Raw genomic sequence first — 22,859 nt, 5'->3', positions numbered from 1 at the left:
GGCCGGGGAGGAGGGCGGGCCGAGTCCCACAGGTGCGAGCGCCAAGGAGAGGCGGGCGCCGCGTACGTGCGGCGAGCGGCGGGCGGCATGAAGGGCGCGGGCGGCCGGCCCCAGGTCCGCTCCCGGCTCCCGCGGCCGGGCGGCCTCGGCCTTCCCGGGGGTCGCTGGCTCTGGTGGTGACCCCTGGCCGAGGCTGTCTGGGCGCGGAACCAGGGGCCGGGGGCGGGGGAGCGGGGGGCGGGGCGGGAGGTGGGGACGTGGCTGCCGCTCAAGCGGGCGGAGCCCGGCGACGGCGGGAGGTGGAGCCGCCGAGGGAGGAGGGCCCAAGCGAGCTGTGTGCCGCCGCGGGAGGTTCTGGAAAAGCCGGGAGCGGCGCGTGTCCGGGTGAGCGTCCCGCGCGCCCGCCCTCCGGGTCCGCCGCGGAGCTCGGGCGCGGCCCAGAGTCGCCGGTTCGAGCCTTCTGCCTGCTCGGGGCTGGGAGCTGGGGACAGGGCGTCGCGCCGTCCGGGCGGCAGCCCCGCGACCTCCGTTCTGTTTCTACACCCGTGTGGGTTCCTGTCCCGCCGCCGCGTCGCCTCCCCGAGCTCAGGGTGGTGAGGTCAGCCTCACCCTTCCTGCCGGTCCCCTCGGGACGGCCGGACCTGGCGGGCAGCGTGGCTGCCCCGCCTGTCAGGCTCCCGGGAAGGGGCGGCCTGGCCCGAGGACTGCCAGAGGTTGGAGGCGGAGGCAGGGGCGCCGGGCAGGCCCTGAGGGGCCGCTTAGTGTTAGGGAGGTCCACCATCCTGCCTCCAAAGGGCTGGGAGTCTGCGGCCTTGGCCCCGCTTGCTGCCCATTGAGACAGGCTGTTGGATGAGAAAGTTTTGTTTTTGTTTTTCTTTTTTCCCCCTCCAGACATCCTTTTCTAACCTGCATGGTTTTGCCTCAGCAGGCGCGGAGACTTGTAACTAGTTAATTAATTCAACAAACGGACCCTTCTGCGTATCAGAAACTGCAAGGAGTTGCTAGCCCAGTGGGGCAGGCGGACTGGAAGACCAGGAAAGGCCAGGCCCCGGGCAGTGTGGTGAGTGCTGTGCTGGGAGGGAGAACCGGACTGTGGGTACTTGGTAGGGGACAGGATGCTTCAAGCCAGAGGGCTTCCTGGAAGAGGTGACCCATGAGCTGGAGTGGTCAGATGAAGGCAGAAGAAAGGGTAAGCCGGAAAGAGGAACAGCGTGTGTGAGTGGAAGCAGACCTGGGCACTCTAGTGGAAGCAAGGTGATGGGGGAAGGGACACTTTAGGGAATAGCTGCCCATGGATCCTGTCCAAAGAGCTTCAAGTGAGAGGACAGTGCCTGGTATTGTGCCCTGTATGTGGAGGATGCTCAGTGAACCCTTGCAGCATAAACATGGATCAGCATAAACCCTCCTTCTTCAGGGCAGAGGCCCCTGGCCTCTGTTTTCTAATCTGACACCTTTAAGGTGGTGTAGAAGAACATCAGAATCCCTCCCAAGGCTGAGACTGGTGTCTTCTGCTGTAGAGTGACACCTAAGGCATGTGCTGCTTGATGTAAACCATCTGAAGCTTAGCAACCTCAGTGCTTTTGCAAGAGATCCTGACCCTGAGAGCAGGAGTTGGGGAACATTGCTTTGTAACTTAGGGCAATCTCAAATGTCCCTGATTTTGCAGAGGTCCACTGTCCACCTAAGAATTTATAGAATGGTTTTGCAAGCTGCTGCCCGTATCACATCTGGGATAGCAGGTTCCATGATTTAGTTCTCCGTTAAATGAACCATGGTTTCCTTTGGCTTGTGCTTAAACAGCCCCTGAAGCTTCCAGGGTGCAGTCTCTCATTTTATTCTGGGCCTCAAGGGCCAGCCTCTCTGTTCAGTTCTCCCTACTTATAAAATGTTTGGGCTTTGAATCCTTTTATCCTTGGGTCTCATTTGTAGATGGCCAAGCCCACGCACTGTGTGGCCCAGCCAAGGAAGCCACGTAGCAGAGTTGGAGTGTGTTGGCTGGGGGCCTCATCCCAGAGATGCTGTCATACTGGGCCACCCTAGTTCGCTGAGAGGTCAGCAGGCAGACATGGTGGCGACTGAGCATTGTCTGTGGCTTGTGATAGGCGCTTCTACCCTGTCCAATGCTCTGAAATGGGTGTGCCCAGGAGAGTGCCTACTTTGTCACTGGTTTAGCCTGGCCACAGCCAATCTCTGTTCATTCCTGGAGTACCTCCTGTGTGCTGGGCTTCTGCTTAAAGTGTACCTGGGTCTGGAATGAGGGAGGAGGGAAAGGAGGTAGTGGCGGTGGCACTGTCCTTGCCCATGGATGGCTCACAGTCTCTCTGAGATTGCCGCTTCACGCTGGCAGGTGGTCATGTGCCAGGGAGGAGCTCAGAGTGTGAGTGCTCATGAGGAGAGACCGCATGGGTGCAGCCCTGAGGAATGAGTGGGGTGAGAGAATCGGGGGTCTGCTCATTTCCTGAGAGAACCTCGCTTTTTGACTCTGCCCTCCCACATCCTTGGGAGGGTCTGAGACTGGATGGAAGACCTTGGCCAGTGTGTGGCCACGCTGGCTGTAGTGTGCATTGGGCTGGCTGGTGTGTCCCTGGCTCCTGGGATCTCTCAAGAGTTTAATTCTATGCAGATGGAAGTTGGCAGGAGATGTTGTGATGCAGGCACCTGCAAGCCCAGACAGGGTGCTGGAGTGAGAGTTAAGCTTTGAGAACGTTGCTTGAATCTAGCAATTTGAACTTTTGAAGTGCACTAGGATGGGACATCAGTCTGTTCTTGAGCAGAGAGGGCTGGTGGCTCCTGTGGTCTCTGGGGTTTGAGCTGGGGATGTGGAATGAGGGGTATAGTTTTTATTCTCAGGAGGAGCAGAGGAGCCTGAAAAGGCTGGATTAGAGACCAAGGAGACCTAGGTCTTGGAGACCCAGGAGAGAGTGTTTGTTCAGGTGGTGTCATTGCAGGGCAGAGGATTAAGTGTTTGGGTAGTGAGCTCCCCAGCTCAAATAGGATGTCAGCCTGATCACAGACCAGCATCGGCTCTAGACCTTTCATGAAGTGCTTGCTAAAACATAGACTGCTCTGTACCCGGCACTCCTGAGGGCCCAGGGTGTGGCCGCGATCCTGAGGCCTGGTACTTGTAGGAACTCGGAGTGAGCAGGTCAGAGACATAGAAATACGTGAGATTCTAGAGTATTGGTCCACTTACCTGTTTTTGCCAGAGAACTTTCCTTCCTTGGTGAGAGTTAGAGCCAGTGATAGACCAGTTTCCAGATTTATTCCCTGATGGTCAATATGTTGCATTATGCCTGACTCCACCCTCTGCTGAATCTCTTAACACTACTGGGACATGGAGTGTTAAGAGATTCAATTTCTCTCTTGTTTTCATCTTCACTGTCCCCTAGACTGGACCTTCTTTCTCTCCAGGGATGAGCTGGGAAGCTGGCTGCTTCAGGTCTATTGCCGTTCCTCTAGTACCCTTGGTGCTCTTTTTTTTTTTTTTGCGGTATGCGGGCCTCTTACTGTTGTGGCCTCTCCCGTTGCGGAGCACAGGCTCCGGACGCGCAGGCCCAGCGGCCATGGCTCACGGGCCTAGCCGCTCCGCGGCATATGGGATCCTCCCAGACCGGGGCACGAACCCGTATCCCCTGCATCGGCAGGCGGACTCTCAACCACTGCGCCACCAGGGAGGCCCCCTTGGTGCTCTTGACTGGTATAAATTGTGCCTGGTGCTAGGCTGCCCACTGACATCTGTCATCTTATTCAGTCTTGAAAACAGCCCTATGATATGCAGATTCTAATATTTTCACTGTTAAATAGATGGGAAAACTGAGGCTCAAAGAGACCCTGTAACTTGTCTAAGGTCCCAAAGCCTGGAAGTGATTGTGGAGCTTAGCTTTAATTCTGGGCATCTCTGACCCCAGGATGGGTGTGCCTGCCTACTAGACTGTACTGTCTTGCCCTGAGCTGGGCCATTCAGTCATTTGTGAGTGCTGTGATGTCTGGGCAGGAGTGACTGCTCACTTGGACTCGAGGCACCATGTTTTTGTCTTCTGGGTCCATGTTGCTGTCTGCCTTCTGGTGGGATCCAGCCACGGACGTCATGAGGCTGCTTTGTGAACCACAATAAAGTCCTTGACCTGGGCAGGCCTGTTCTGCTAGGCCAAAGGGTGGCTCCTCCTTTTGGGAAGTCCTTGTGCTATAAGACAACAGATGTTACTGAGTAGAATTGAAGGCAGCAATATATAGTAGAAAGTATGTTTTGGATTTGAGTCTGGGCTCTGCCATTAATTTCCTGTAGCGTGTGAGGTGCGCAGGAAACTCTCAGCCTCAGTTATGTATCTTATATATCTATATCTGAAATGGAGATGATTATCTAGTTTACAAGGTGTTGGTGAGGATTAGATGGTAGAACTGAAAGATTTTTGGAAACATGAATAGTGGTTATCTTAGCCTAGAAAACAGAGCCCAAGGCAGAGCTTAAGTACTTAACGCTTTGTTAGAAGGTACAGTTGCTGAGTAGCAAGGGTAAGGGAGAATAAAAGTGAGGTCGAGAAGGAGATGAAGCATATACAAGTTGGTGCATTAGCAAGCTGGCCAGTCTGCACAGAGATACACTAGTTGCTCAGCCATGCAGGACATCTCTGGGTGAGCTCTTCAGAAGCCCTGTGCTGCAGAACAGTTTCTCAGTGAAGGCCTGGAGAGGGAATTTATCTGCTGACGTCCTCTTGTTTCTGTCCTTCATTGGTCACAGTTGCCCCAGGAGGAGTTAATTCCCCCATGCTCACTCCTCAGTTGCACTCCCAGGGTCCTCCAGCAGCCCCTGGGGAGGTCAGCGTGGTGCTTCACTGGAGTCTGGAAATAGCAGGAAGAGTCAGAGATTTGGGGCCTGCACAGTCTCCTTCACTGGGTCTGAGGCAGAGCAAGTGGCCCAGGGCCCAGGAGGCAGGTGAGGCCAAGAGAGTACAAGGTGGTATGTCAGATGCATCCAGTATAGTGGTGTGTGGATTTTATTCTTTCCTGTAGTTCCTTATAAGGTAGTCTTACCTGGACTGCCAAGTCTTTGCCAAGACTGATTGAAAACCCAACTGGCTTTTGCATGTTGGTTTGTACAGCCTTTTCTACTACTTAATTGTCTAGTTACTAAAGCAGGAGACTTTGGGGTTTTGATGGTACCCACGTGGGAGGTACAAGTCAACATGTCCAGGTACTGGATAGAGAAACTACAGTCAGCCCTCCATATCCACAGATGCAAAACCTGTGGATACGGAAGGCTGACCGTACTACCCCTGTTATATAAGGGACTTGAGCATCTGTGGATGTTGGTATCTGTGGGGCCTCCTGGCACCAATCCCTTGTGGATACTGAGGGACAACTGCGTAAGGATAGGTATGCATGAACATCTAGGCTTTGTTAGGTTCTCAGTGAAGGAGAATGTTTTTCATGTGATGTGGTAGTTGAAGGTATGAAACCTGGAGTCATGAGATGGGGCTGGAGAGGACAGTAGGGCCGGGTCATGCAGAGTCAAAAAGGCCCTTAGTGCTAAGTAATTTGGACTTTGTCCTGAGAGTAGTGGAGAGCCTTTGGAGGGTTCTTAGGGAGAAAGAGACCAAATGAGGGACTGTAGTAAGCTGTGATGGCTATTTTGTAGGGCAGAGGTGGGAGGGAGGCCACGTAAGATGAGAGACCAGTGCAGGTAGGGGCCAGTATATAGCTGCAAGAGGGACTTAGGGGTGGCTCAGATCAGGGTGATGATTGAGGCATGACATCAGGTAGGGAGAGTAGGGTGCCTCCCATCCTTCCCTGGGGTGCCAGTGAGAGCAGCTTATGGGCCCAAATGGACATCCATGTACATGGGTAGGTGGGGTCTCCTGGAGCCTCTGTTGAACTCTTCCTAGGTTGAGCACGCAGGTCCTCTTGGCTCTGCCATTCAGAGTTGGCCACACTACTGGGAGGTAAGGCCGCTGCGGGGAGCCCTGTTCAGGCTCATTTTGCCCCTTCACAGAAGGCAGGCAGCCTCTTGTTCAGAGCTAAGCCAGACAAATACATTGTTAAAACTCAAGCTGTTGCATTTGGGTTGCAGCTGGGAGCTTGGCAGAGGTTCCTGCCTGATGAGGTAAGGGGAGAAGCTGAGGACACTGCTGGTTTTGCAGTTGGAAACATCTTTTCATGGTTATTTGGCCAGGTTGTAAACGTCCTTTCCAAAGAGCGGGCGTGCTAAGGCCTGTGATTGTATGTCTTGGAATTGTCCTGTGCTTAGAAATAGTGCCGGTCGCCTGGTGGGTGATTTATTGTCACTGGGGTGTTGGCAGGCTTTGGAGGACCTCCCTGTGGGGGTCCAAACTCAGGCTGCTGGGCCGCTTTGGAGTCTGTTTGAGAGGGCCTGCTTTGTTTTCTTTTCATTTTAAATATGAAATATATTTTAAATTTCCCATAGAACTCCTTGTGGAAAGATTAGGAAATACAAGTAAACGTAAAGAGAAAAATAAAATGATTTCACCAAGATACAACTAGATTTCTGACTCTCCGCTTGCATATATATGCAGGTATGTAAATTTCCATATATAAAAATTTTTCCTTATAAAAATGAAATCATAGAGTATATATTGTTTGGGAGCCTGCTTTTCTCACTTAACAGAATGCTTTGATCTTCTCTCAATGTTAATGTGCACACAGTGTCCATTTTTACACAATCCATAACAATCCACTGTTTGGAAGAATTGTAACATCTTCTGTTGTTACAGTTTCCTGGAATGAACAGGTCTGTGGTGAGGGTTTTTTTTTTTTTTGCCGTTGTTGTTGGGCCAGACTTTGTTCTAAACTTGGGATGCAGCTCAGAAAAAACTCAGTATTGGTTTTCTGTTCAGACTTGGTGATACTTTATTTTCATAAAAGGGGCCTCAATGTTGCCCATTTCTAGGCCTATTCAGCATGGATTTCTGAGGGTTCCTGGAGGGCTTTTGACAGCACTGGACACTGGTGGGGGCACTGGGCAGGCATACATGCTCCCACTTACTCTGTCATAAGCAAGCTCTGGGTATAGGTACGAGATGGGATGGGGGGCATGTAGGTGGTTGGCTTTTCCCATTCTGTGGCACACAGTCTTTCCTGGAGACTGCCTCCTCCCAGCCTGACCCTGATTAGATGGCCTTTTGTACACCTAATACAAATTAGTGTTCGGGGGCTCAGGATCAGGAGAAATAGGCTGGGACTCTAGTGTACCTTTGCCTGGGGTGGCAGTGTTGATTGTGGCGGTCTGGGGGCTGCGTGGGAGCGCCTAGCTCTCTGGACCAGCAGGGTTGTCATCCCCCTCATCCATCAGAGCAGGACTTCGTAGGCTCTTGGTCAGCCCAGAATCCCATCTGTGATTCTTTGGGCTCTGCCTCCAGGCTGGGATTCATTGATAGGCTCAGTCTCAGCCAGATAGCACATTCCAGAGAAATGACAGCTGGTATTCATGTAATGAAGGAACTTGGCTGCTTTTTCCTGAGTGCTGTAAGGCATGAACCATGGGCAGTATCACCAGGGTGACTTGAAAGGAACAGAGAGGCTTCTCCCTCCCTTAAATTTGTTACCTGATCTCTGAATGGGCATGCCACTGCAACTGGTGATGGAACAGGGGACAAACGCTGGTGCCCCCCAACTTCCAACTGTGTTTGGTCTGGTCTCCTGCCTGGGCACTGCTCTCCCATCATCCCAGCCTGATGGGTAGTTGGCTGAATCCTCATTGTCCACAGATACGGCCTCCTGGCTCTGGGTTTTTACTGTTCCCTCCCACACACATACAGAAGGTGTTCTCCTGAGCTGATGCAGCCTCTTGAAGTACAAGGAGCAGACCCTAACCCTGTGAATGGGTCTTATGTAAGCAAGAAGAGAGGCCTTCTGGAATCCCAGGGTGGAGATGTGGTATGCTGAGGCCTGGGAGCAGATTTGTGGCTGGCAAAAGGGGGATCTGGGCTTTACCTTGGGGCTAGGCTGGGCCGTCTCACCTCTTCTCGGTGACTTGCTTTCATCTGCTGCCCTAACTTTATAATGGATCCCTTAGCCCATACTCCCTACCCTGCAGTAGGCTGTGGGCTGAAGAATCCTGTTCTGTGTATCTTTGGGACCCTGACACCTAGGGTATTGATGGGCACGATGTCAGCTCTGCAGACATTTGGCAAGGGATGAACAAATGGGGACACTCACTTATTCTCTCCTCTTCCTCATATAGGAACCCGTTTGAGGGTGGGGGTCGTGGTTGGGCTTCTCTGAGCCTAATCTGGAACCACAGTGGATTGGAATTTCTTCTGAAAGGGTGAGGTGAGGAATGGTGGGAGTGACTGTGCATCTAATCATCGCAGGCAAAAAACTGCTGAGCTGGTATTAGTCAGCTCAGACTTAGAATTCTGTCAGATAAGGCTTACATTTTGGAGAGAAAGCATTTGTATTTCCTTTATATTCCTTGTTTTCTGTCAGTAAATTTCCAGTGGGGCTTGGCTGAAGTAGAGCAGGAAGAGGAGGGACTGACAGAGCTGGGGCTTACGTGGGTGCTGTTCCTCAGCGTGCTCCAGGCTGCATGGCTGAGCTTGGAGATGATGTCCAAAGCCTCCATTGTGTACTTGGGTCCACTGCCAGTGGGGCTTGCCCCATGGTGTGCCTGCTGCCTTCAGAGCTGGGTCTCGCTATTTCTAGGCTGATGAGAAGACAGCAGCTGGCCTCTTACTCATGTCAGCAACCCAGCCTGGCCTAAGGTTTTGGCCCTGTGTGGCTGATTGATTTTTGTATCCCGAGTGCGTAGCTCAGTGCCTGGCATATGTGGGTCTTTAGTAAATATTTGTGAATGGTGATTCTCCATGATGACAGTATCTTCCAAGGAGCTCACTACAGGAAGAGCAGTGTCTGCCCAGTCTGCTCTAACTGTGGCCAGGTGCAGACCAGCAGGGAGCAATCTGATTTCTCTTCTGGCTCACCATCTGTTGTACACCTTATTTTGGGTGTGGGTCCCCTGGGCATATTGTGTCAAGTTCTCTTTCTGTCATTGTCTCTCCTGTGCTTTCAGTCTTCTTGTGGGCAGGGACTGTGTGTTACATCTGGGTCCTCAGCACCTGGCACTGTCCTCACACCTGTGTTGGAAGGAGAGACAGAAACAGAGAAGAGGTCTGGGCCAGAATCTTGAACTGACAGACTGTTAGACCCAGAGGTGACTGTCATCCATGGCCCCCACCTCCATTCAGCCTTCCCGTGTTGTCAGTGGTTACCAGAAGTCGAGAGGCAGAGCCTCTCCCAAGGGCACTTGGCCTCCCAGAGCAGGGGACAGAATTAAGCATACATCTCTGGTTCTATACCCTGGCATCTTTCCACTGGTGGTCCTGAATATCTTCCCTGGCTTCTGTGTGTTAGGTCAAGATTTTGGCATGTTTGAATGTGTGTATATATGTGCATATGTGTATGTGTATCCTTACCTAAGTTGCTTTTTACCATTGTTGATCTAATGACTACTATCACTGAATGCCTTGCAGACACTGCCCTCTGTGACCATGAAACTCTGGGTATCCATGTTGCTGGTGGCCTGGTTTGGTGTCCTGGGCCGTGTGCAGGCTGAATTCTTTACTTCTATTGGTATGTGCCAACAGGACTGTTGTCTACCTGAGCAATCCTTGGCTCATGTGCCAGGGGATGTCACTGCCTGGGGCCTGTTCTCATTCAGGGTGGGATGGCCTCATCCACTGGTTTTGACCAGATCTGGGGAGAGCTGCTGTTTCCCTCTCTGAGCCCTGATGACCTGGATGTCCTTCCTGGGAGCCAGCTGTCTCAGCCGAGCCTCCACCTTGGGTAGTGCAGGCTGCTCCTGGGCTGCCGGGCATTTCTGACCAACTTTCTCCTGGACTAGAGAGTAGTTCTGAGCAGAGAAGCCCCCAGGATGTCTATGTCCCAGTAACATGACCCAACTGGGTGGCAGTGGGAGAATGAGATTTGGGGTTTCTTCCTTAAGGTGTCCTCAGTGCACTTAACATTCCCTTGGAGACTCTGCCTCTCTCTTCCTGAAGCTGGGGTCCAGGACCATACGAATATCTAGGCCTCCTTTAACTCTAGGTCCCCATGATCCCAAGAGAGTTGATATGCACTTGGCCCAGGGGGCTTGCCTCTGTGCTGATGTTTTGTGCCTCAAATTTGGGAGCTGGATGTCCCTCATCCATTTCTTACTGGCCCTTTCTTCTCTCCCTTGCAGGGCACATGACAGACCTGATTTATGCAGAGAAGGACCTGGTGCTGTCCCTGAAGGAGTACATCTTGGTGGAGGAAGCCAAGCTCTCTAAGATTAAGAGGTGTCTAATGTCCTAAATCCCCACACCCACCCTGAGCCAGCCCTCCTCCCCTGCCCCCCCGCCCCTGGAACCCATCCTGGGTGCCCATAAGAGGAAGCCCTTGAGGGGGCGATGTGGGGCTGGCCTGGAGGTTACTTCATGCCAGTCCCCCAGAGTAGCTAAGTATGTGGGCTAAGGACTCACTGCTTTTTCCTTTTTAAATAGAGACCCCCTGAATCTTACCAGGAAAATTACCATAGGTCAAGATCCGTGTGTTAACCTTCCTCTTTCTCTGGTTCCACAGCTGGGCCAACAAAATGGAAGCCCTGACCAGCAAGTCAGCTGCTGACCCTGAAGGCTACCTGTCCCACCCTGTGAATGCCTATAAACTGGTGAAGCGACTAAACACAGACTGGCCTGCGCTGGAGGACCTTGTCCTGCAGAACTCAGCTGCAGGTGAGGAACAGTGAGCAGGTGGTTGGGTGAGCCAGTATGTCTGTGTGCTGGCACCTGGGGAGTGTGGTTCTGAGACTGTCCTGGGTCGGGGTGTTGGTGTGCACGTGCAGTGTGTGAACATGCAGCCTGCCAGTCCGGTGGCTGTCATCTCTGTGGGGACCTGGCAGTTGTCTGTCCTTGCTTTTAATATGTTATAATAATCAGTTCTTGGGGATTCCCTAGTGGTCCAGTGGTTAGAACTCCGAGCTTCCACTGCAGGGGGCACGGGTTTGATCCCTGGTCAGGAACTAAGATCCTGCATGCTGTGCTACGTGGTCAAAAAAAAAAAAAAAAAAAAAAAATCAGTTCTTGCCTTTTCCTAGTGTTTTTGGGTCCCTTTTTTTTTTTGGTAGTGGCTTTTTTCTAATTACACTTTAGTAATACATATTTATAGAAACGTTGGAAAACACAAAAACAATCATATAAGAAAATTACAGTTCTTAATCCAATTGCTTAGTGATAATCACTGTTAAAATTCTAGTCTTTTTACACATGTATATACATTTAAAAAAATGGAATCATACGTATATATTGTGGAATGCAAACTTATTTGCTTCGAGGGACCAAATGAATTAACAAAAGTAAGACAAGTGGGCTAAGTGGTGGGACCAGTGCAAGCTGGGGAGCACGGGCCTCATCTAAGTTCATTCCCATTCATATCTTTTAGAAAGAAAACATTATCTGTTGGCAGATTTGTGACATAAGCATATACTGTTTTCCTGAATTTTTCAGCTTCTCTATATGTCCTTTAAATGTCCTTCTGCAACATGGTTTTAATGGCTGGACAGTAATATGTCATACTGGTTTAGTGTAAAACTGGTCAGGTCAGTGGATGTGGAATTGTTTCCAGATTATCAGCAATCTTACACATATCTTTATGCCCATCTCTGATTATTTTCTTATGATAAATTCCTATAAGTGGGATTTGCAGGTTACAGTATGAACTTATTTAAAGCTTTAACTGTGCTTAGTCTTTTACTATGGTAGTACTTTCTATGCTCTGATATTTTCCTCTTAGCAGGAGATGGTGGGGCAGGCCTGGAGGTGGGCCCTTCTGATTCCAGCCTTGAGCCCAGCCCCCCTGGACCCACTTTCTCTTCTCCCTGAGTTGGAAGTGCTGATTAACTTCAGACTCATCGTCGTCTCTTGGGGCTGAGGCCTTTTAGCCCTTATGGCCAGACTGGGCTGGGCTTGGCTGGGAGTAGGGTGGCCTCAGGGCAGGGATTGGTGAGCTCAGCCGGGCGGAGCTGTGCCCAGTGAGCTCACTGCCTCCAGAAGCCACGGCTGCCTTTCCCAGACCCTGCCTCCCAGCCTGAGCCTGTAGCTCAGAACTGGCTGGCCTGCCTGCAGTGCCGGAGAATAAGCCTGCCCATATGATCTTCTGTTCTCAAGCCTTGTTCTTCATACCCATCCCCCACCGTCAACATCTGGTTCCTCTGGAAAACCTTATAATTACCGGAGGGAGACAGGACAGCCCCAGACAGCAATACGTTGTTTTCACCTCTTTCTTTCAGAGTTCTTTCCCATGAAATGGGGAGAGGGGGAGGCAGGGAGACATGCTAACAATGTGGCTTTTTCTGGAAGCATTTTTTTCCCCTGGATTGTAAACTCATAGAGTCCCTGACCATGCAGCCATGAGGAAGACATGGTTGCAGCATCTTGGTCCCTGAGTTCCCGGGCAGGGCTAGAAGTGGGTGTTTGAGCCTGAGGTTGTGAGAGTAGGTGGCTATGGGTCCTGCTGCTCTGGGGAAGAGGCCAGAGAAGAAATGGCCTTGGACTTCCCCTACTAATTCTCATCTTAGGAGCACAACTGAAGCCTCTGAATCAGCATGGGAGGGCCTGGCCTCCACTTGGAGTCCTGAGATTGCAGGAGGTGTATATCTTGCTTTACAACTAGGGCTTGGAATCCCCAAACAGCTTCCTTGGGTGCTTCTGTGCTCAGGGGCTCTCCCAGGCTCCAGGCTGTGGTCTTGAGCACCACAATTGGGGAACTCATGCCCTGAGCTCATTGTGGGTCTGAGTGGTAGGAGTGCCCTAGTAAGCAGAGCAAGGCCCAGTGTGGTCTCTCAGGGGAACCATGCCGGGCTTGTGCAGCCCCACCTCAATACTGACCTTGGTCAGATGATTCTCCAGTCCCTAATCTTGGCATGGGGACAGCACCAGACACCTCCAGGACTGTCATCATTACCTTTCTGGGTGATAAGGGCCAGTGGTCAGTAATGAGTGGCCAGCTGGGCTCTCTGAGTTGACCACTTCTGTCCCTTGGGCTGTTCAACCTGAGATGTAGGCTAGGAGTCTGTGATTACCTGGCCAGGCTAATAATCCTGGATCAAGGTTTTCCATGTGATTTGTTTTCCACTGAGTGGTCAGCAAGTCCTCCCTGAGTCCTCTCCTGTGTCCCTGTCAGTTACCCTCACTGTCCTCTTTTCCTTCTATCTCCACGCCAAGACTCTCAGATTCCCACATGTTAATTAGTGTTAGGGGGCCTTTCTCTTCAGTTCCAAATGAGCAGCACAGGCACTTGGTACAGTGAGGAGTGAGAAAGGGGAGGTCTCCCTGGACTGGAGCCATCAAGGAGGGCTTCCTGGAGGAAGGGGAAACAGCCTTTGAGGGAAGGGGCAGGGAGATTGCACTAGCCAGAGACCCTCCGGTGGGTGCCTGTCTGGTTCCAGGTGGAATTCTATCCCTGGATCAGGGTAACCTTTTGTTCTCACTCTCTCCTTTGGAAGGCTTTATTGCCAACCTGTCAGTGCAGCGACAGTTCTTTCCCACTGATGAAGATGAAACAGGAGCCGCCAAGGCCTTGATGAGACTTCAGGACACATACAAACTGGACCCAGACACAATTTCCAAAGGGGAGCTTCCAGGTAACTCACCACTCCATGCAAAGCCTGTCCAGCCTGTGTGTCTGCTGTGGTGTATGGACAAGGATGGAGCCACTGCTGACTCATGGTCTCTATGCTCAGGCTCACCACGACCTCTGGCTGTAGTTCTTTCTTGGGTTTCCAGTTGTTGTCAGTCCTCTATTCCCATGACAGCTGTCTCCCCTCACCCCCTGCCCCACCACCTCCCTCCAGTATTAGCCCAGGCCTGTCCTCTCTCAGCTCAGAGAATGCCGAGGTTGCTGCTCAGGACCTCCTTGGTCTCTGTCCCCAGGGCACCACTCAGGTCTGCATCCACACCCACTTCTATTCCCCACCCTCCGATTTCATCTTGCCTAAGACTGATCTCTGGATTCATTACCCCATGTCCTGTGTGCCCTCAGTTACAGTCTCTGCCGCTGTTCATTCTGTGTCCACCTCTCTGGACTCTTCCCCCTGAGCTCACACACATGCTCTGTTCTCGCTCATCTAACAAACCCCTCCCTCAGGATCCAAGGCCCTTTTGAGTCTCTGCTGCTGACTGATCTCTTCTCCCTCCTGGCTAGGCAGCTGGAGAGTCATCCACACTCTTTCTCCACTTCCTTGGTTCCTATGTCCTCCTGAACACACAAAGTCTGGCGTCTTTCCCCGCCACTGGCCAATCCTGCCCCTGCAAGGTCACCAGTGGCCACTTGGCTGGTAAAGCCAGTAGACAGGTTTCAGGCAGAATGTTCTTTAGCTTTTCAGCAGCATTTGGCACACTGATTGCCCCATTCTTCCTGACAGTCTCCCCTCCTTTGAATTCTGGGGCACTGATCTTGGCTGTTTCTCTTTTGGCTCCTCTCTCATTTTTTTATAGGCCCCTTTTCAATTCGGTTGTCTGCCTCAGTATGTTTATAAGAAGACGTGTTGGGGTTTGGTGGCTCTTAAAGGCCAGTAAACCCAGGGATTCAGTTAGACTCCATTAGACCTTGGATGCCACCTCACCCGTGGGGACCCTGTAGGAGGCACAGCAGAGGGAATCACGGTGAGGGGGAGGGATGCACTGTGTTGCCGGCTGGTCAGGGCCTGGAGCCTTGGTACTGAGGAGTCCAGTGAGCTAACAGGAAGGAGTGTAGACTTCTCCTTAATCCTCACTCAGTCAGGTTTTGGACCAAGCCAGGCCATGAGGCCAGAGAGAGAAGATGGCTTGGGGCACCTGCAGGATCTTTTCACCCTGTAGCTGTGAGAATGGTTGTTGGGAAGAGAGAGCCAGGCATTGACCTTTTACATTCAGTTAACAGACCCATGCATATCCTGGAGGGGAAATGAGGGGTGGACAGCAGTTGTTCCCCAGGATGCCATCCCTACCTGGTGTCTCCCTAAGCACCTTCTCCAAGTGAGCCCAGCCATTTCCATCACTTGAGGTATCTCCTGTACATGGATGACATGCGGATCTGTGTTCCCTGTCAAGGCTTGTCTCCTGAGCTTTCAACCAGTGCAGGCAAATGGCTGTGGGACATCTCTACTTGGATGTTCCATGGGCTCCTTAAAATTCACGTGTCCCAAACTGAAATCCTCATCCCTTTTTGAATCATCTACTGTCCTTCCTCCTTACGTCAGCAAAAAGCACTCCATCCACTGGCTGCTCTGGATTCTACCTCCCTACAATGTCTTTTGTACTTGGAGGCCCTGACTCCAGCCTCATGGTCACTTCTTTCTCAACTGGATTATTAAAATATTATTCTAATTTATTGTATACCTCCAGCTCACTCCTTAAAATCATCCTCCATGTCGTCTTAAGCACATATCTTTTTACATGTGTTCCTGATCACAATGCTTAACTTTTAGGGCTAAACCAAATTCCTCTTAATGTGTGGTCTTTGTGGTCCTGTGTGGCACCATCTCCCTGGCTTCCTTGTCTGTTGTACTAAGATTTGCCACTGCTCAGCTTCTTTGTTCATCCCACAACCTCTGCAGGAATACCTTTACCCCCTTCAGCTGGGTTTCATCACGTGTGATTGCCCTTCAGCCCTCAGCTCTGCTGGCATTCTCCAGGGAGCACTGTCTAGGGAGCAGACTTTCAAGTTGGCTTCTGGGAAGGATGCTGAGTGTCTGGGAGCCATTCTTGACATTCTTGGTATCTGTGAGACATGTTGATAATAGCTACTGATTATTACCACTCTGGGGAATCATAGGAGACATTTTCATATGTCGCCTTGTTGAATTCTTGGCGCAAGTCCTCTAAAACTGATGGTATTATCTCTATTTAGAGATAAGGGACTAAGAATCAGAGGGGCTACGTAACTTGTCCATAGTCACACAGTTGTGGGGTGCCATAGTTAGGCCCACACAGACCCTGTTTTGTCCAGCTCACTCAGCTGTGTTATACTGCCTCCATCAGTGTTCAGTTCCTTGGCCTACAGAGCCAGAGATCTGTGGAGGTACGTGGAGAGTGAACAGGCACTCAAGGACCTCCCTACCCCAATCTGTGGTCTGCCTACTAACTCTGTCTTGTGTTTACTCTCCCCATTTTCCTGTCCCACATTGTCTGTTCCTGAGCCATCATGGCGAGCAACGCTTGGTCTCTGAAGCAGCCAACACATTGCAGCAGGGGTTTCATCCTGTACATCTTGGACATCAGGCAGCAAGAGCCTGCTCTGAGGCAACTCTTCCTTGTCAGCCATGCCTAGACTGCTCTTTTTTTTAAATTTTTTTTATTTTTTATTTTTTTTATTAGTTTCTGCTTTATAACAAAGTGAATCAGTCATACATATACATCTGTTCCCACATCCCTTCCCTCATGCATCTCCCTCCCTCCCACCCTCCCCATCCCACCCCTCCAGGCGGTCACAAAGCACCGAGCTGATCTCCCTGTGCTCTGCGGCTGCTTCCCACTATCTATCTACCTTACGTTTGGTAGTGTATATATGGCCTAGACTGCTCTTGATGGGGTTGTATGGAAACTCCCTTGCTTTCCAGGGAGGGTCACAGCCTAAACCCTGCATCTCCCCATAGCTTACACACCACATCTCCTTTTTGACTTGAAACTCTCTTCATGGTCACTTTCCAGCGCTGAGTCAACAGCAGATGACCTGTGGTCACAGGACCTGCTTAATTGATCTTCACCAAGGGCCCCACCACCTAGTGGTCAAAGCTGGTACTGCAGTGTTATCTCTTGGTCTCCCTTGGCATCTGTCACATCACTCCTGCTCCTTCTGTTTCTTTCTCAGTGTTATTCACTCTGTCCTTGCTGTATAGGTGGTCTCTGGGGCCCTGGCCTCAGCCACCTTCTCTACTCTTTCCTGACACTATTTCTGGAAGCTATTATCTTCATCCATGGCTTTACCTGCCACCTAAGTTCTTTTTTTTTTTTAATATATTTAACTTATTTTTCTGACTTCCAGTCTCAAATGGCCAGCTGCCTCATAGACATCTGCCGTGTGGCTCACAGGACCTTTATACTCTCCTGAACACTATTCCTTGGGCTTCCTCGGCTCTTCCTTAACAAAGGACCCTTCCCACTTGGGGAGTCTGAGGTTAGGAGATAGGCTGTGCACCCCAGCCTGAGGCAGGGCCAGCCTGGCTGTGCTTTCCATACTAATGGCCCTTGGAGGTGTGTGGTCTGAAATCCTGGTGGGGCTCTGCTGGGATGATGCCTCCTACCGAGGGACCCAGGCTCCCTCAATGGGGGAGTCTTTCTCCCTAACCCAGAGGCTCTTTGAGCCTGACTATTTGCCTCACCTGCTGCAGGAACCAAGTACCAGGCTGTGCTGAGTGTGGACGACTGCTTTGGGATGGGCCGCTCGGCCTACAATGAAGGAGACTATTACCACACAGTGCTCTGGATGGAACAGGTGCTGAAGCAGCTCGATGCAGGGGAGGAGGCCACCACATCCAAGGCCCAGGTGCTGGACTATCTGAGCTATGCCGTCTTCCAGTTGGGTGACCTGCACCGTGCCCTGGTGCTCACCCGTCGACTGCTCTCCCTTGGTAAGGAGGTTCTAGGGGAAGGTCAGATGCAGAGGGGGAGGTAGCAGGGGAACTGGTCACCCTGCTGGCCACTACCTGACTGCTCTCCAGGAACTGAGCCAGTCTGACCTGCCGCCTAGCCACTGACTAATGCTTTGCTGCTTTCAGGCCCAGTCCAGCTGCCAGCTAGCTCTTTACCCACTGTAGTTCTGGCCTTAGCCCTTGCCCAATCACTGATGGATACACTCAGGCCTATGGCACCCGTGGCCCTACACATGGATTCCTAGTCCATTTCTAAATAGGAATCCAGTGCTGTAGTGCATCTGCTGCTATGTAGGGTGGAGCCTATACTACGTCAGGAATAGCTCGAGAGGCAAGCTGTATTTCAGGGTTGCTGCAGTGACAGTGACCTGACGTGTTAGAGGCCTGAGGTCTAACTGGTGGACTTGCCATGGCTTTGGTGATTTCAGTTGTCCTGTGGGGTTAGACTGAAGGGGATCAAAAGCGCTGTGTCTTAAGAACCCATTTGTTCCACCTCTTACTAATATATGGGCTATCATAGTCTGAGATTTTACAGACCAGCAAAGACTTCCTTTCGCTGCTCCTTTTCATGGGCTTTGGGTCTGAGACCAGCTAGTGTGAATGTCTGTAAGATGGATGTGGGAAGAGAGCTTTTTTGGACTCTGTCGTGTTAGTAAGAGCCTTGTACAGGGAGTCAGGACACCTGGATTCCTTTTCTGAATAACCTAACCTTAATCTCTCACATCTTTGGGCCACAGTTTCCTCATCTGAGGGGTAGCACAGTAATCCTGCCGAGCTTGCTCCTTCTTGTTTTGAGGCCCACAGGACAAAGCTGTGGGAGTGTCATGTGGCCCTTCTTGCCACCGGTGTTTCAGCCTGCCTTCTAGCTGTGGCCAGCATGTGATGTGGTCACCAGTAGTGGATGTACTCTAGGGGACGGCTGTAACTAGCACACAGCCAAGTGGGGAGGAGGAGGCAGAACTCTGGCCTGCTTCTCTGGACCTGTGTCCTTGGGACTTCCAGGCAGTTCCGGAGGAGAGCCGCATCGGTGGCTAAGCGTCCCCCGTGCCCCCCTCTTGTTGCTCCTTTCTCATCTCTGACCAGAGTAGGGAGAACCTCTGTTGGCCTTTCCTCTACGACCAGCGAACCCTGCTTAGGTGCTGTGGAAGGCAGAATGCTGCGTGCGAGTGAGCTGCTGGGAGAGAAAACCACTTACAGAATAACTTCTCTAAATGACCTAACAGATGTTTGTGGTTTCCTTTTGCTTCTTCTTCTTTGCTTTTTCTAGACCCGAGCCATGAACGAGCTGGAGGAAATCTGCGCTACTTTGAACGGTTGTTGGAGGAAGAAAGAGAAAAGATGTTATTGAATCACACAGAAGCTGAGCTAGCACCCCAGGAAGGCGTATATGAGAGGCCTGTGGACTACCTGCCCGAGAGGGATATCTACGAGAGCCTCTGTCGTGGGGAGGGTGTCAAACTGGTGAGACACATGGATGGGTCAGGGCCCAGGCTGTGGGCCTAGACTTTGGCTCTGGACAGGCAGATCTGAGGAAGATGTTCCTCTGTCTGTAGGTAGTTTTCTCAGTTCTTGGTAGCATCTGCTGAGGCTGACATGTGGGTGTGCTCTGAGGTATAGGACAGGAGACTTGTCTTCCCTGAGGTCCCAGGCAGAGTTTCAATCCTCTGAGTCATAACTGAGCTCCCCTCCTCACCCCAACAGGGCAGCTTCTGCTTGACTCACTATTCTGAAGAAAGCTATGAGTGTGGATGTGCCTTGGGCCCCCACAGAAGTCATGATCTCTAGCAAAGACAAGGCAGTTGCTAGAGCTTGGTATGGGGTACCACTGGCCTTTGAGAGCCCTTGGACCCCAGTGCTTCCTCAAGGAGGCTCAGGTGTGAGACAGTCTCTCAGTCTTCTCCATGCCCATGTCTGCTTGGCTCCCACTGGCTCCTCTGTCTAGAAAGACTTCTCCCTGGCCCTAGCCCTCCTGACCTACTCACATCTCTGTGAGAGGGGCCAGGGATTACACCCTGCTACAGGACTTGTCAACATAAGGTATTCTTGGGAGGGAAGAAACTGCATGATTTGTGGGGTATCATTTCATGCCAGTCAAACTGAGGGGCTTTTGTTTTCTTCTCTGGTGAGGCGGGAGGGAGCGGCTGCTGGACATGGGGTGTGAGGCCAGTGTCTGCAGCCAGCTAGCCTGGGACTGAGGGTTAGGACTCACTCAGTTCAGGGCTTGTTGCTCTGTGCTCCCCAGACACCCCGAAGGCAGAAGAGGCTTTTCTGTAGGTACCACCATGGCAACGGGACGCCACAGCTGCTCATCGCCCCTTTCAAAGAGGAGGATGAGTGGGACAGTCCACACATCGTCAGGTACTACGATGTCATGTCTGACGAGGAAATCGAGAGGATCAAGGAAATTGCAAAACCCAAAGTAGGTGTCTCTGCAGTTCCTTCTTGGGCCACTCACTCCTGGTACCGTGGGGCAGTTTAGTTGCTTACCCGGCTGGCCTTTGCTTATGTCTTGCATGAGTCCACTGTCGGGTACTAAGGTACTACTGACTCAATTTGACCTTGAGGGTTCATAGTCCAGTGGGGAAAGAAAATTGAGGAACCAGTATGGATAGACAAGGGCTGTGATAGAAGGGCACACTGGAAGCAGGGCAAGCCCACAGTGAGAGGTGTCACCTCACCGTGTTGGGGGCTGGTGTGTTGGCTAGTTTTTAGGAAGTTATGCCTTGGGGCACTGCCAGGCTGGGTCCTGTGGGTCTCCTGATCAGGATTGCAAAGAAGTGATTGACTTGGAGGAGCACGAACATCTCTACAGTATTGAGTCTTCTCATCCAAGAGCACTCTGGGTCTCTCTATTTATTCATATCTTTAAAATTTTTCTTCACCTAAGCCCTGCACTTTTCTTGTTAAATTTATTCCTAGGCAGTGTTTTTTTTTTGTTATTGTAACTTCACAAAAAACTGTTTCTTTCATCATTATGTTTTTACTGGTTACATTATTAAATTAGTTTACTATTATATACTAAACTATTGATTGTAAAAATATATTTCATAGTAATAGCTAATGTTTACTGAGTTGTGAAGTGTGGCAGGCCCTGGGTTTTTTTTTTTTTTTGGTAAATTTATTTTATTTTTGCTGTGTTGGGTCTTCGTTGCTGTGTGCGGGCTTTCTCTAGTTGTGGTGAGCGGGGTCTACTCTTTTGCGGTGCACGGTCTTCTCATTGCAGTGGCTTCTCTTGCTGTGGAGCACGGGCTCTAGGCGAGTGGGCTCAGTAGTTGTCGCACGCAGGCTCAGTAGTTGTGGCTCACGGGCTCTAGAGCACAGGCTCAGTAGTTGTGGTGCACAGGCTTAGTTGCTCCACGGCATGTGGGATCTTCCTGGACCAGGGCTCAAACCCGTGTCCCCTGCCTTGGCAGGCGGATTCTTAACCACTGCACCACCAGGGAAGTCCCGGCAGGCCCTGTTCTAAGTCCTTAACGTATGTTAACTGCTATGTCTACTTAGCAGGCTCTGTCATCATCTTCATTTTACCTGCAAGGAAACAGACGTGGTGCAGACCACAGCTACTTGTTGAACTCACTTATTCTTCATTTGGTTTTTAGCTAATTATCTTGGGTTGTCCAGATTGTATTAGCATCTGCAAATAAGAAAAATTTTGTTTTCTCTATCCTAATAGTTATAGTTCTTTTGTTTTTGTTGTCTTCTTGAACTGCCCAGAGCTTCTAGAGCATTTTTACAATAGGAATCTTTGTCTTGTTCCTGAATTTCATGGAAATTCTTTTGGTATTTCATTGCTAAGTAGGCAGTTGGCTGTTTTTGGTTTTGTATATATTCATCATGTTATAAAATTATTCTTCTATTTCTAGTTCATGAAAGATTTTCTCCTTTTTGACATCTTTCAAAGAGAACTACTTCCTGCCATATCCCCATCCTTCCTCTATCGCTGGTGATCAGAAGGGAGGATTTAGCTGGAGCTCCGCTATTGCTCCGCTCCTAATAGAACTGCAGAGGCCAGGAGGCCCAGCACTCCGGGAGAGATCTAAAATAGGCTCCTATCCTAGGCCCTGGGCTGTATCTTGGAACAACCTTGGCTTGAGATACTAGGACATCTCCGGCTCAGAGTCAGTTCTTAGTGTCATTGATGTCGCTGCGGGAGGGTCTAGCCAGTGTGTGTGGAGAATGGGGACCAGAGACCCCCCCTGCCCCCCGGCTTCCATTCCCTGGACCAGCTCCAGATTCCTCCAGGAAAGAAAACTGCTTTCTTGGCTGTCAGGTGAGAGAGGCACTGTTGTACCATAACCTCCTGAGAGAGTTCTCCCTTGTCTCTCTGACCAAAGCACTAAAACCTCTGTGTGTGTGTGTGTGTGTTGATGTTGGGTGCATGTGTGCACATGGGTGTGGCTGGGCAGTATGGGCAGGGAGGAGCGTGTTGGGAAAACTTGTCTTTGAACAGAAGCCATGTGAAGAGCCAAACATGTTGGCTATTACAAGCTGACCTCTCCTTTCCGGAGCCTGTGAGGGACAGATGCTATGCTGGCTTTGAAGTAGGGCCCATGAGCTTAACTTGTCCTGTGGGGAATGCCTGGCAGCTGCCTGTGGGTCTCTGGTCTGCTTTCAAAATAGCCCTGTCTATCCCTGGGAGCACAGCCCCAGCTGCCCAGAGCCTCCCTGTGGGTGTCCGGCCAGTGCTGCAGCTCACATGTTTGGATGGGGTCTAGCTGCGGCTGCAGTTGTCATCAGGAAAGAACTGTAGATACGATCTCAGGGAAGCTCTCTGCTCTGGGTGCAGTGCCATCTTACCAGGATGCGCTGCAGCAGCTCGTGTCCAGGTTGGTTGATCTCACCTCCTGGCCAGTCTTCTTGTCCATCAACCCCCTCCATCCCTTCTGCCACCTCTTGCCCTGACCTCTCCCTTACATCCTCACTGGCCTCCTTCTTCCTGCTTTGACGCCTCCTTAGCCAACCCTCCATGATGTCTCCACAGTGATCCTTCTTACATTCAGATTGTGGTGTCCCTCCCCTGCAAAAAGCCTTCCCTGCTTCTCATTGGTCATAGGTTGCATCCAGCCCAACCCCCACTTGCCTCCTCAGCCTATTCTCATCTCTTTGCTCTGAGTTCTAACCCACAGTCATAGTGCCACATCCATTTTCACCTCTGGGCCTCTGCATCACTGTTCTTTCCCTGTTCCTGTAACGTTCTCCCACCTGGCTAACTCCTACTTACCCTTCAAATCTCAGCTAG

The 22,859-nt window shown here is 51.1% G+C and overlaps 1 protein-coding gene across 15 annotated transcripts in view; it reads left to right on the top strand.

Annotated features, from left to right (window-relative positions):
* Positions 1-300: 300 nt before the first annotated feature.
* P4HA2 (prolyl 4-hydroxylase subunit alpha 2) overlaps positions 301-22,859 on the top strand; it is a 40,713-nt gene continuing 18,154 nt past the window's right edge. For 6 of the 15 annotated variants that reach the window (XR_009531477.1, XR_009531476.1, XR_009531478.1 and 3 more), the window contains exons 1-10: positions 391-547; positions 929-1,060; positions 6,422-6,530; positions 9,486-9,585; positions 10,196-10,292; positions 10,576-10,727; positions 13,496-13,633; positions 17,360-17,599; positions 18,888-19,081; positions 19,863-20,039. Coding sequence is in view for 12 of the 15 variants with exons in the window: in XM_060093335.1 (XP_059949318.1) it covers positions 6,525-6,530; positions 9,486-9,585; positions 10,196-10,292; positions 10,576-10,727; positions 13,496-13,633; positions 17,360-17,599; positions 18,888-19,081; positions 19,863-20,039 (1,104 nt within the window). In the remaining 3 variants the exon portion in view is untranslated. The other 9 variants (XM_060093332.1, XM_060093331.1, XM_060093324.1 and 6 more) reach the window with 9 other exon arrangements.

This window comes from Mesoplodon densirostris, chromosome 3 (assembly GCF_025265405.1).
Source record: "Mesoplodon densirostris isolate mMesDen1 chromosome 3, mMesDen1 primary haplotype, whole genome shotgun sequence".
NCBI lineage: Eukaryota > Metazoa > Chordata > Mammalia > Artiodactyla > Ziphiidae > Mesoplodon > Mesoplodon densirostris.
Note: the sequence above shows the minus strand (reverse complement) of the source record. Positions and strands in the feature narration are given on the sequence as shown.